At 40.1% G+C, this 13,652-nt stretch overlaps 2 protein-coding genes across 7 annotated transcripts; one reads left to right on the top strand and one right to left on the bottom strand.

Moving 5' to 3' along the window:
* Nucleotides 1-249: 249 nt before the first annotated feature.
* On the bottom strand, nucleotides 250-7,523 carry CMTR2 (cap methyltransferase 2). 6 transcript variants are annotated; one of them, XM_003829480.7, is made up of 3 exons: nucleotides 7,039-7,523; nucleotides 6,831-6,890; nucleotides 250-3,882 (listed from the first exon to the last, which is right to left on the bottom strand). In XM_003829480.7, exon 3 carries the CDS (start codon nucleotides 3,861-3,863, stop codon nucleotides 1,551-1,553), a length of 2,313 nt encoding a protein of 770 aa, XP_003829528.1. In that variant the 5' UTR covers nucleotides 3,864-3,882; nucleotides 6,831-6,890; nucleotides 7,039-7,523; the 3' UTR covers nucleotides 250-1,550. The 6 variants fall into 6 exon arrangements, with proteins under 6 accessions (XP_003829528.1, XP_057156009.1, XP_054956043.1 ...); XM_057300026.2 differs by having other exon boundaries at nucleotides 7,089-7,523; XM_055100068.2 differs by having other exon boundaries at nucleotides 7,105-7,523.
* A 3,280-nt stretch (nucleotides 7,524-10,803) lies between these two features.
* Nucleotides 10,804-12,925, top strand: LOC100970529 (AP-3 complex subunit sigma-1-like). The gene has a single exon (XM_034940648.3). It carries the CDS (start codon nucleotides 11,841-11,843, stop codon nucleotides 12,420-12,422), a length of 582 nt encoding a protein of 193 aa, XP_034796539.1. The 5' UTR covers nucleotides 10,804-11,840; the 3' UTR covers nucleotides 12,423-12,925.
* The last annotated feature ends 727 nt before the right edge of the window (nucleotides 12,926-13,652 follow it).

Here is a 13,652-nt window from a genome sequence, read left to right as displayed (position 1 = left end):
TTTCTTTCAAAAATCTACTTCCAGGCCTCCACACACTCCTCTTCCAATCCCCCTTAAGTATTCAATTTCTTTCCTGAAGTAGGCCTTCCATAAATATTACAATATTAAGGACTAAATTTTAATGAATGCAAATCAGAGAAAATGAAAGAACATTAACTATCATTCAAAACTCCCTTTAAAAATGTCTGTTTCCAACTTATATTTTTAACTTCTCCCATAATTCCATTTAAAAAAGATGAACACAAAATCTCTCTAGTAATGACTTTATTCATGAATCTATAATGGAATTCAAAATAGCAAAGAACATGAAAATTTTCAGATTAATATTTATTAACCAAATGCATCAGAAAATACATCTATTTTCACATATCAAAAGTGCCTAAAATGCATGTGAGAATATAAATATTCTCCACTTTGTGGAACTTCAAGATAATGAAAAATTGCTTAATACACTTTGCCACAAAAACTCATTACACTGCAAATACAGAAGAAATAAAATAACTCATTACATTGCAGATACAAAAGAAATCAAATGTAACTGGCAAAATAACCATTTCATGGCTAATCTTTTGGTAAAGTGCTATTTTCACACTGAAAAAAAGAAATTAGAAAAGATTAAAAATTTTAAATTCTGAACCATCATTCTGAAAGTCTGAAGCGTTTTCTTTAGTATTCACTATGTTCATCACATTCATGTGTTCCCAACATGAGACTAAACACTATCTCAAAATCTTAAAAAATCTTTCCATTCACAGATTATTTCCTGGAAGTTAAAAATTATTACATCATTGCTAAATGAAGCTTTTCACAATACAGGCGTGTATTAGATACAACAAATAATTTTTCATTGTTCTAAACATGATCTTTGGTTTAAAGCTGTCCCGTTATATTTTTATAGTTGGATGGTGTGGTCAGTAAAAGATTCATACAACAGCATACTAGTTTTATTTGAGCCATATAAGAAAATAGGGTCAATCACCTAAGGGCAATGAATGGCATGTTATCAAGAATCTGGTGAGATGAATTCCCTGAAATTCATAACTGATGTGTTAACGGAAATCAGTGTTGCTGAACAGTGATTTACCCATTTCCTTTCCTCAATTACCTCTCTCAATTCATTAACAACATTAACCAATGAGAGGAAATTAGTTGGAAAATTCACTAACAGCATTAGCCACTAAGAGGAAATCGGCTGGAAAAAAAAACTAATCTGAACAAAGGTACACCGATGCAAATCTTAAGCAGATTAAGTAAGAACAACTAAATGGCATAGGTAAGCATGGCTGTGGCCACCCATACACATACACACACCTCATAGAGTGTGAATATCTATCATTGCATAGATTCCACCACGTGGAAGAGCTCTATGCCTGTGGGTGTATATACCCTCGAGATCAGAATGGATGGTTTTCCAGAATTAATGAGACTTTGAATGATGCAAATGTTGGCCTTTCCCCAAAATAAAAGGTTTTTAAATTAATAGAGCAACAGGATGCAAATACTGGGCAAATTATAAGAAGTCATAAAGTTGAATCTCAGAAAGAATATGTTCAGTTTTGTAACTGAAGGCTGTTGATAATTTCTTCTCTCTCTCTTTGAATAATGAAATGCAAATGCCTTTTCGCAATAGCAGCATTCAAATCCCACAAAAAATCAAGCAGGGCCCCCTTAAGGAGTACCTCCATTGGCACAAACTGTAAAACCTGCTGGGGTGAGTCAGAGTTGAGTAAAGTGCTCAACAATTCATTCACACTCTGCAAATATTGGAAAACTGGATTTGGAAGGTCCTGATAACCAACACATAGCAGGACTGCGCAGGTCCTCAGGGGATCAGAGGATGTGGGACAAACAAAAGTGATGAATCTAAAACAACTGTGGAGTACAAAGATCAAACCAGCCATAAATCTTGTGAAGCAAGAAAGTACAGGCAAAATCATAACATCTCCTGTATGAAGCTCCCGCAATGAATGTAGAAGGCAGTCCAAAAATAAACGCTGGTAAGTTGGATCTCCATCATGAAGCAATGAACAGCTAAAAGTTGTGAGTTCAGCTGATTCTAGGAGTCGAACTTCCAACGGTATATGCATTTTGATATTATGGAGAGTCGAAAAGCCCACCAGCAGGCACTTTATTTGATTGCTGGGTTCTACAACCTGCTCATCCTGAAGGCACTCAGTAAGGCTACACAACTCGGAAAATATCAGTTCTTCAGAAAAAACATGACAAGAACAAGAATACTGCTGTTTTGGCCTAAACTTGGAATCCAAATTAAAAGCTCCTCCTAATGACTTTTCAATTGCTTCATTAAGAGTTTTTAAAATTTCACCATTGCAAAAAGGAGAACATTTTACCTTTGGCAGTTTCTTTCCCTCCAAAATATGCCATAAGTGACACTCAAGATTGGAAGCTGTTCCTTCTAAAATAGAACTCTGCCCAGGATGATATACACCATGTTCTTCAGCCCAACTATTAAAGTATCCTTTGGCTACTTTATCTTTCCATGAAAGGGCTTCTAGCATCTTCCTTTCATTATAAGTTTTAAAATATTTGTTCCTCTGCCCAAACCATTTTGTATTTGTACTACAACCAATACTAGATTTTTTTACTAGCCAATTATTTCTGGAAAGATGTTTCAGTTGAAATTTTTGCATAAAATATTGTATAGCACAATCCCTTAAATTATTCAGCTTTTCTTGTTCCGCCTTTCCCATGCACTCAAATAGACGAATGTTTTCAGAAATAGTCTCTAGCTGATATTTATGAAAGAACACACAACATTCTTCATGTCTCTTAAGAAAAGAATCAGGAATCACATGATGGGGAAAAAGGGCTTTCCTTTTCATTTCAGTCCCAAAATTCAAGGTCATCTTAGATAACAGAGGATGGATGGCCTCTCTCCCCTTATAGTGGAGGCAAACCACATAGACTTCGGAGTTTCCTGCCTTGCTAGTAGCAGGTTTGAAAACATGGACTTGGTCAAAACAACAGTTTAGCAGGTACATCAAGTTTATGGAACAATGTTCGAACATAGTAAACATCTTTAGAACAAAAGAGCCACCATTTCCGAGAGTGGTCAGAGCAGTGACAACTTCACAGTAATGCAAAGAAGAAACTAAAGCTTCTTGTTCACCTGGGTTTCCTTGGCAATCAAAACTCCCATCTGCAGTGACCAAGTGAACAGTAGCCATGCTGCTTATGAAATTCTGAAGTCCAGTCAAGAATTTCAGGGTCATGATATCACCAGTGTTATCTGGACCAAAGTACCACCAGTGCAAGGTATTTGCAATAAGCCGGTCATCCATAATCATCATGAGGTCGTCATTTGCTTCATGGTATGGATTCAGAGTATTCGCTACCCAACTCCAATGACAAGGAAACCGATGGGATTTTAAGTAGTGGTTGAGACTAGCTATAAAAGCTCCTGGAGCTTCACAAAGGTGTAGCGAATTCAGTTTTCCATTCTGAAAAGCTTCCTGTGGAATAAGTGGAAAGCTGCACAAAATCTCATGGAACTTACACCATGCTTGAGTACAAAGTTCAGCATTCACAGATTTTCTAACATGAGAAATGATTTTCCCTGCTTTATTAGTGAAAGCAGTGTGCTCATGCCACTCATCCAGTTTCTTATCACTTAGTAGGTTTTTTACTTCATTTAGGGAGTTCTTCAAATCAAGAAATGCATTAAATTCAGTGTGGTCACAGGTGAAAATCTCACTGGGATCTGGTAACTGCCACTCATTATTAAGTGGCTTGCCATAAGAAAAGTTCTTGGCAAAGAGTTCAAAAATGTCAGCAAGAATATCTGGGCTGAATGACGCGGCACTTGCTAGCTGCTGAACTTGTGTCTTTCTGCACTTACTCATTTTCAAAACAAATTAAAATCTAGGAAGAGAAAACACATAATTAAATGAATCAAATTTATTAGTGAGCGAAATCTCATGAGCAGCAAATACGATCACACTCATGACAAACTCCATAAAATGGGAAGGCTAAAGTCAGCATACTCTGTTATTTAACCAAGTAATTTGGAATAATGAAAAAGGCTTTGATATCCAAGACCTGGGTTCAAGTTCCAGCTCTGCTAATTATGGCTTAATAAGCACCCTTGGGCAAATTCCATCTCTTGGATTTGGTTTCTTCTCATTAAAAAAAAAAAAAAAGCGTATCATTTTTTTAAGAAGAAGATAAAACATACTAGCATATAAAAAACATATAACAAAGCATAATCATCAGTGAATGACAGCTCTGATTATCATAGTAACCCATCTAACTCTTCCCCAAAGTTCTTGCCCTACCAATGACTGTGACAACACCTACATGACCTCAAACAAATCCATCCTTAGAGATTCATCCCTGGACATGACCTTTGTTCAAGCTCTAACATGTGACTTTTCGTTTTTTTTTTTTAGTTCCCGTCATACTTTACCTCCTTCAGGGAGAGGATCATGCACCTGAACCCAGTACTGATCCTGCCACAAGCCACTTACCTCCCTAGTAGGATTGTTGAATACATCCTCTGTCCAGATTTCATTCTCTAAGACAGGCACTTTGGTGGTACCAATCACCTATACAGGTCATCAACTAACGTTCATCATCATACTGCTTGTAAACTGTGCTGTACTTGAGTGGTTAGCCTTTTTCTGCTTGATGCTGAAAGTGACCAACTGTTTACCCGGTATGTCTCAAACTATAGATTCCTGGCTTTCATATGGTTCAGACAGCTCCACACTTCCACCATAACATATCATTATTTCTTCTAGCCACTAAAACTTAACACTTGGATAGCAGAATTTTATACTGAAGAAATATACGTATTGAATATACAAATTACAAATAGTCACTCTACATACTCTGGCAGTCAACACTGCCCAAGAAACCAGAAACAAAGAAACCTCTTCCTTCTGAAGAGGAAAAAGGATATGAGAAGTATGGCTTAATGGCATAGTTTTGGAAAAGTTACAAATGCCAGCAGGGAGAGCAATGAATATTACATGGTACCTGTTAGTGCAATGTTAATCAATAGATGCTTTAGTTCACAAATTCTGCACTTATTTAGCATACACAATGCATTCTACAAATGATTTTCAAAAAAATCTAAATTTGTTAAATATGAAAAAATTGGCAATCAAATCATCACTCCAGAAAAGCAGATGTTCAAGGACAAAATGAGAAACAAAGGGAACTACTGCTGTAATACATACAATAATATTCAGATGATGTTTCTTTTAGCATTTACTTTGTACTGTTCTTTTAGCACACTTTTTTCATTCTTTCTTATTTTGTTTAAATTATTTGCAAGTCTACTCTACCAGTTTGTAATTTCCTTGAAGTAACAGGTGTCTTCTTAGTCATTTGTTTGCCACGGTATATTTATATTTAAAAAAAGTTTTTTTTTGAGACAGGGTCTCACTCTGCTACCCAGGCTGGAGTGCAGTGGCACAGGTCATATAGCTCCCTGCAGCCTTGACCTCTTCCCAGGCTCAAAGGATCCTCCCACCTCAGCCTCCAAAGGAGCTGGGACTACAGACATGCACCACCACACCCAGTTAGTTAAAAAAAAAAAATTGTGGAGATGGGGTCTTGCTCTGTTGCCCAGGCTGGTCTCAAAATCCTGGGCTCAAGCAATCCCTCCAACTCGGCCTTCCAAGGTGCTGGGATTACAGGTGTCAGCCACTATGGCTGTTTTTTGTTTGTTTCTTTTTTACTGGTAGAGCTATATTTAGACAAATTTCTAAAGGAAGACAAAATTGAGGTGTTTCCACATTCACTAAAATCTTAAATAAGGGCAAATAAAAGTTTTTTTTCAACAAGCTCCTCTGTCTTAATTCGCATTGTGCTTGCTGGAAACTACAGCCATGTTTAGATCTCACCTATACTCTATTTTGGAAAAAGTCTAATTTTAATCATTAACTTCACATACTAATTAATGGCTGTAGTTAAGCTGTGAAACCTTACCTAAGCTAATAGGAAATTACCTTCACATGAGGACAACTTAAGTGATTCAGACACTCCACCGTTCTGACTATACTTTTGCTGTGTTGCCACCTAATTTTTATTACTACTCCCTTACTCACTACTCGAGCCAAACAGGCCTTTCTGCTGTTCACTGAAGACACCAAGCACATTCCAAGCCAAAAGTCTTTCTGCATTGGTGGTCCCTCTGCCTGGAATGCTCTTTCCCCAGCTGTCAGCACAGCTAACTCCTTCACCTCCTTCCAATATTTGCTCAAATGTCATTTTCTCAGTGAAGCCTACCTAAGATTGCATCTTGCATTCCCCATGCCTCTTACCTCGCTGTATTTTTTTCCTATGGTACTCATGTACTTCCAACCTATAACTTCTTTTTGTTTACTGTTTATTATTTGTCTTCCCCAAACTAGAATGTAAGCTCCACAGGACAGAGATCTTTGTTTTGTTTACACATAGACCATTCCAAGAAGTTGGACATTGCCTGGTACACAGTAAGCACTCAGTATTACTGAATAAATGAGTGGATATCATACTTAGCACAAAAGGCATCTCTCTCTTCAGGTTCTGAATATGAGTCATTAATAGTGCACCTCAACTTCACTCCAGCACTTAAATGCATGACTTAAAAAAAAAAAAAAAAAAAAAGCATGTGGCTTACAGGGTGTGTGGAAAAATTTTCCAGTATATGATCCTCTGAGCCTTTCATTAAACAGTCCTTTGAGCTTTGTGACATCATAATTCTGCTAAGTGGGTCGCTATTACCATTCTCATATTGCAAACTCAAGTAGGCAGTTATGTAGCCCCCGCCCAAATTCGTGAACCCAAAACAAAACCCACAAGATCTCATCAACAGTTTTTACCTCACAGCTGACACTTATAAATGAGTTCCAAGTGCTTCCGCCAACTCCTCCTACCAGCAACTGTGAAAACAACGGCCAGTGAGTATCCAGGGCTGACTTTGGGCCGGGCACCCCATATCTCATTTCATCTAGTGAAGTAAGTCCCAAACCCCACTCCAGAGGCCCGGTCCCTGACCTGGAGGAAACTCAGTCCCAGCCCCTGGCTCACCCGCTGGGAAGTCGAAGGAGGGCCCGGAATCGTACCCAGGCCTGGATTACCTTCGCCCACGCCCACCTGGGCCCCAGTGTCTGGAGAGGCTGCACTTTACTCTCTCGAGGAAGCCATTCTGCACTTCCGCTCTCGGGGCTGCTTCCCGGGATGGTCCCTCCCTTTGGGTCCGCGGCGCCTCCAGCCACAAGGCAGGGAGATGGTGCGCCGGACTCGGGGGGAGGCTGTCCGGACCCGCCCTCGCGGCACCGGGAAGCCAGTCCCACCTCCGGGCCCCGCAGCCGCGAATGCCGGCAGACAGGGACCAGGAGGCACGCAAGTCCCACTGCGCACGCGCCCTGTAGGCCGGGCCGGAGTCACGTGCGCCAACGTTACGCACGCCGGCGACTCTCGCCTCGCCTAGGCCTCCGCTCCCTAGGTTTTGCTTCGCGGAGTACAGAAGCTGGGAGGCGCCAGCCTCCCGCCCCCGGCCACTATGGCAACGGAAGCGGCGCGCGCAGGCGGAGCGTTCTTTGGCTCCGTCCCGAAGAGGGGTGAAAGGGAGAGGGACGGGGAGGCGAAGGGGAGGGGGAGTGGGAGGGGGAGGGAGGGAAGGGACGGGGCAAACCTGTCTGTCAGGACGTGCTGGTTCCGCTCACTGGCTGCTGGCCCCAAGGGCTTTCAGACGCTTCTGGACAGTTGTTACTTCCTGTACAGACTGGGTTAAAACTGCAGCTCAAAAGACGATAGGTTAAAAGCCAAACTAGGGAACTGCAAGATAAGATTGTTTATATATACATGACATAATATATATTAATTATGTTGCTTAATAAGCCAATAAGAAAAAGGCCAACAACCCCAGAAGGAAAATGAGCAAATATTAGAACAGGCCTCCCAAAAAACAAAAAAGTCAAACAAATAGCCACTAAGGATATACAAAACTGTTTAAACTATTAATAGACAAGAATGGAAATGAAAACAGTAAGTTTTCTTTTTACTCGGTTTAGCAAAGATGTAAAACCTTGGTAATGACCACTGTTGGTGTGACTATGGGGAAACAGGTTTACATCTGTGGATGGAAGAAAAACGTTATTAGAAACCTTACGGAAGGCAAACTTTATTTATTTGTTTGTTTACTGAAACAAGGTCTCACCCTCACCCAGGCTGGTGTGCAGTGGCTCGATCTCGGCTCACTGCAGCCTCAACTCCCCCGGGCTCACGCGATCCTCCTAGAGAGATGGCATCTCCCTATCTTAGGCTGGTCTGGAACTCCTGGACTCAAGCGATCCGTTGGTCTCGGCCACCCAAAGTGCTGGGATTACAGGCATGAGCCAAGCCGCCTAGCCAAGAAGGCAAACGTTGAAAAGAGACATGCACTTTGGCTGGGCGCAGTGGCTCACGCCTGTAATCCCAGCACTTTGAGAGGCCGAGGCGAGCGGATCACGAGGTCAGGAGTCCGAGACCAGCCTGACCAACATAGTGAAACCCCGTCTCTACTAATAATACAAAAAATTAGCCAGGCGTGGTGGCGGGCGCCTGTAATCCTAGCTACTTGGGAGGCTGAGGCAGGAGAATCGCTTGAACCCGGGAGGCGGAGGTTGGAGCGAGCCGAGATCGCACCACTGCACACCAGCCCGGGCGACAGTGCGAGACTCTGTCTCGGAAAAAAAAGAGGACATGCATTTTAACCCGGCAATTCCTCCTCCTCGCAGTTTATCCTTAGGAGATAATTAAACAGCTGGCACTCACTTTAGACAAAACGTTCATTTCAGCATCTCAATAACATAGCCAAATGGAAATACTCTAAATGTCTACTTTAAGAGAATTAATTAAATTATTACAGTACATCTATATAATGCACATATATGCATTATATGCAGCCATTAATAGGCTGTATGTGTCAACAGTATTGCACGAAAATAGAAGAATATTAGAATTATGTGTAGAGTTTTTAACCATTTGTGTAAATAGATATATAGACATAAATGTAAAATTCATTTTTTACAAGTCTTCCAGAACATGGACCAATGGAGAAAAGATTATATTTTCACAAAATAGTGGTAGGTCATTTGTGTCTCTCCATGCAAAAAAAAATTGTATTTGGACCCTCCTCACATCATAAACAAAAATACATTTCATTTGGATTGTCAGTCTGTATTTTAAAAGTTAATAAGAAAACATAAGAGAACATCTTTGCAACCTTGAAGTAGTCAAAAAGTTTATAACAGGACACAAAATACTAATCATAAAGGAAAAATGTATAAATTGAACTATATTAAAACTAAAAATATCTATTCAAAAGACACCATTCAGAGTGAAAAGGCAACCTACAGAGTGGGAGAAGATGTGTGTGTGTGTGTGTGTGTATGTGTATATATACAGTAGAAAAATGGACAGAGGCTGGCTGTGGTGGCTCATGCCTGTAATCCCAGCACTTCGGGAGGCCGAGGTGAGCAGATCACTTGAGGTCAGGAGTTAGAGACCAGCCTGGACAACATGGCGAAACCCCATCTCTACTAAAAATATTTTTAAAAATTAGCCGGGCTTGGTGGTGGGCACCTATAAACCCAGCTACTCTGGAGGCTGAGGCAGGAGAATCTCTTGAACCTGGGAGGCAGAGGTTGTAGTCAGCCAAGATCGCACCACTGCACTCCAGCCTAGATGACAGAGTGAGACTCTGTCTCAAAAAAAACACAACAACAACAAAAAAAAAAAGAAAAATGGACAGACACTTCAAAAAGATATATCCAAAAGGCCTATAAACATATGAAAACGTGTTAAACCTCATTAGTGTTTGGGAAAATGCAAACCAAAACCACAATAAGATACCATTACACACCCACCAGAATGGCTAAAATGACAAAGACTGAAAACGTGTTAGGGAAGATGGAGAGAAACCACTGAAAAACTGTTTGAAAGAAAATGATCTTCCAGACTCACTGGTTGGTTGCCTTTTCTTCTTCTTCTTTTTTTTTTTAATATTTCAGTTTTTTGAGGTGTACATATATACAGTGAAATGCTCAGATCATAAGTGTTCTATTCAACTACTTTTGACAAATGCCTATTAAATATTCCAGAAAGTACCCTTGTGCTCCATCCCAATCCATCTCCCACCTTCAAGAAGCACCCACCCATCTGTTTTCTGTTGTCATAGTTTAGTTCTACCTATTCCAGAATTTTATATAAATTCAATCATTACAGCTTATGCCTTTTTGTTTCCAGCCCCTTTAGATTCAGTTAAATATTTATCCATGCTGTTGTATGTGTCTAGTATTTCCCTTAACATATAAAACAGAGCTCTGAGTGAGCATTGAGTGAACAGCATCGGACTTGGTGGAGACAAGAGGAATGTTCTTTTTTATTATTATTATACTTTAAGTTCTAGGGTACATGTGCACAACATGCCAGTTTGTTACATATTTATACATGTGCCATGTTGGTGTGCTGCACCCATTAACTCGTCATTTGCATTAGGTATATCTCCCAATGCTATCCTTCCCCCTCCCCCCACCCCACAACAGGCTCCAGTGTGTGATGTTCCCCATCCTGTGTCCAAGTGTTCTCATTGTTCAATTCCCACCTATGAGTGAGAACATGCGGTGTTTGGTTTTCTATCCTTGCGATAGTTTGCTCAGAATGACGGTTTCTGGAATGTTCTTGTAGTTTATATGTTTGATCTGTTTGTCTGATTCAGTGGAACACCACACAGCATTGGTATTGACTATTATACAATCTTAAATTGTTCCTATTCTTTGTCACTTGGTGTTCCATTTAGTCTCTTCTTGCTGCATGGAATGGACCACTGGTTAAAGGCAGCAAAGACAGTGCTCCTAAGGGAACACTAATGTTGAAATCCAGAAGTTGATAAGAATTTTGAACCTGATAATTCTTTCAGTTTCTCTTAAGAGCTTCATTAGATCTCTTTCCTTCTTCCTTTTTCTTTTCTCTTCTTTCTTTCTCTTTCTTTCTTTCTTTTTCTTTTCTTTCTTCTTTCTTTCTTCCTTTTCCCTCCCTCCCTCCCTCCCTCCCTCCCTTCCTTCCTTGAGACAGGGTCTTGCTCTGTTGCCCAGGCTGGAGTGCAGTGGCACCACCATAGCTCACTGCCACGTCAAACTCCTGGGCTCAAGGGATGGTCTCACTTGGGCCTCCCAAAGTGCTGAGATTCCAGGCATGAGCCACCGCACCCAGCCCTTCACTAGATCTTTGTATAGCATTCTGATCGAAATTTTCACACAGCACTTATGCTATCAAAACACAATGTTAAGAGAAAATATAGTAAAAACTATAACCAATTCGTGTGTTATACTATTGGGTAGAACATCTACATTGTGGTATTTGTGGGAAAGTGCTTGTAAGCAGCAGCCTGAATCTTTTTTCTTAGTATTTAGAAGCAAAAGTTATGAAAACAAATTAATTGATCTGTAAGGATAAATACAAGAATTCTAAACATCAGGTCAGGAAAGCAGTTTTTGTCTACTTTTAATGCTGTAACACACAATTAAACTTCACTTTGTGCATTATACATTCAGTACTAAAATTCAATGTGAAATGTCTTTCTTAAAATTTATTTCTCAGTAATTCATGTTTTTCTTTCTTACATAGTGAATTTCAAGTTAACTAAACAGTGTGAGTCACTAAGTTGGGGAAAACTCAAAGTGTATTTTATATGTTATAAATATCATTAAAAATTATGTTTGGGAGCGCGCGCGGGCGCGTGCGGGAGGGGGCGGGTGGGGAAGGATCGCAGGCGAGATTACGAGGGAGGCTTGCGCGCCCGCCCCCGCCCTGGCCCCCAGTGCCCACCCGGTCGGCCCGGCACAGCCATGATCAAGGCGATCCTAATCTTCAACAACCACGGGAAGCCGCGGCTCTCCAAGTTCTACCAGCCCTACAGTGAAGATACACAACAGCAAATCATCAGGGAGACTTTCCATCTGGTATCTAAGAGAGATGAAAATGTTTGTAATTTCCTAGAAGGAGGATTATTAATTGGAGGATCTGACAACAAACTGATTTATAGACATTATGCAACGTTATATTTTGTCTTCTGTGTGGATTCTTCAGAAAGTGAACTTGGCATTTTAGATCTAATTCAAGTATTTGTGGAAACATTAGACAAATGTTTTGAAAATGTCTGTGAGCTGGATTTGATTTTCCATGTAGACAAGGTTCACAATATTCTTGCAGAAATGGTGATGGCGGGAATGGTATTGGAGACAAATATGAATGAGATTGTTACACAAATTGATGCACAAAATAAGCTGGAAAAATCTGAGGCTGGCTTAGCAGGAGCTCTAGCCCGTGCTGTATCAGCTGTAAAGAATATGAATCTTCCTGAGATCCCAAGAAATATTAACACTGGTGACATCAGTATAAAAGTGCCAAACCTGCCCTCTTTTAAATAAAAATGTAAAAAGGCCACTCCCAGGTAAAATCCAGGGGAAAGAGTCATCTAAGTTTACCATGCAGTTGTTTACCAAAAATAGAGGAGGAGAGTCTTAACTTTTGCTCTTGGATTTAAGTCAAGGTACTGTATAGAAGTTGTGTAAAATCAGTATGAAAGTTCAATGTTGCTGTTCTTGCTCAGTGATTTTAAAGAAATTGAGTAGTTCCTATGTGATTTTTTTTTCTTTTCTAAACTGCATTCCTGTGCCCACCTACGGCATGCCTCTATGTATTGGCTACTACAGTGTTTTAAAAAGTGTTTCAGATATTTCTCTAATTATGTACAACCTAAAATGTTGGTGTTTTGTATGGATCACAAGTGCAGCATTCCTTAATTCCTTCTGCTATATGTCACACAATTGTTATTTAAAGAACCAAGTATGTATTGCATGAAAACATTATGACCTTTTTCTCTTAGTTTAAATAAACTCCAAGGTAACTGGACTTCTAAAAAAAAAAAGATGATGTTTAAGATTAATCTTAAAATAAGATTTATAATACAGTCATTAATAATATGCTGACCCAAAATACATTTTTACTTAAAATAGTTTTTTATGGACTGAATGGTGCCCCCCCCAACCGGATGCTTCTGTTGAAGTTCTAACTCCTGAATGGATTTGGAGCTAGGGCCTTAAAGGAGGTAATTAAGGTTACAAAGATTCTAAGGGTGGCACCCTAACCTGACAGGGTGGCACCCTAACCTGACAGGGTGGCGCCCTAACCTGATAGGACTGATGCCCTTATAAAAAGAGGAACAGACACCAGAAATCTCAATCTCTCTCTCTCTCTCTCTCTGTCTCCACACACACACACCGAGGAAAGGCCATGTGAGGACACAGCAAGAAGACAGCTGTCTGCAAGCCAGGAAGAGAAGCCTCACTAGAAACCAGCCCTGCCAGCACTTTGATCTTTGATCTTGGACTTATAGCCCCTAGAACTGTGAGAAAATAAACTTCTGTTGTTTAAGTCACTGTGTCTTGCAATATTTTGTTATGGCAGCCAAGGTAGACTAATACACACTTCTTTATTTTCTTTCATGCAAAAATGACCAATAGACTCTTGAAGAAAAAATTGTTAAGAGTTTAATAGAGAATGTATATTGCACCTAATGTAGATAACAGGTTGATGGGTGCAGCAAACCACCGTGGCACATATATACCTATGTAACAAACCTGCATATTCTGCTTTAT

This window comes from Pan paniscus, chromosome 18, assembly GCF_029289425.2.
Source record: "Pan paniscus chromosome 18, NHGRI_mPanPan1-v2.0_pri, whole genome shotgun sequence".
NCBI lineage: Eukaryota > Metazoa > Chordata > Mammalia > Primates > Hominidae > Pan > Pan paniscus.
This window is presented reverse-complemented; position numbering and strand designations above follow the sequence as displayed.

Excerpts from the sequence above, each read along its gene's own strand:
- LOC100970529 (XM_034940648.3), top strand. The coding sequence starts at position 11,841 with ATGATCAAGGCGATCCTAATCTTCAACAACCACGGGAAGCCGCGGCTC.
- CMTR2 (XM_003829480.7), bottom strand. The coding sequence starts at position 3,863 with ATGAGTAAGTGCAGAAAGACACAAGTTCAGCAGCTAGCAAGTGCCGCG.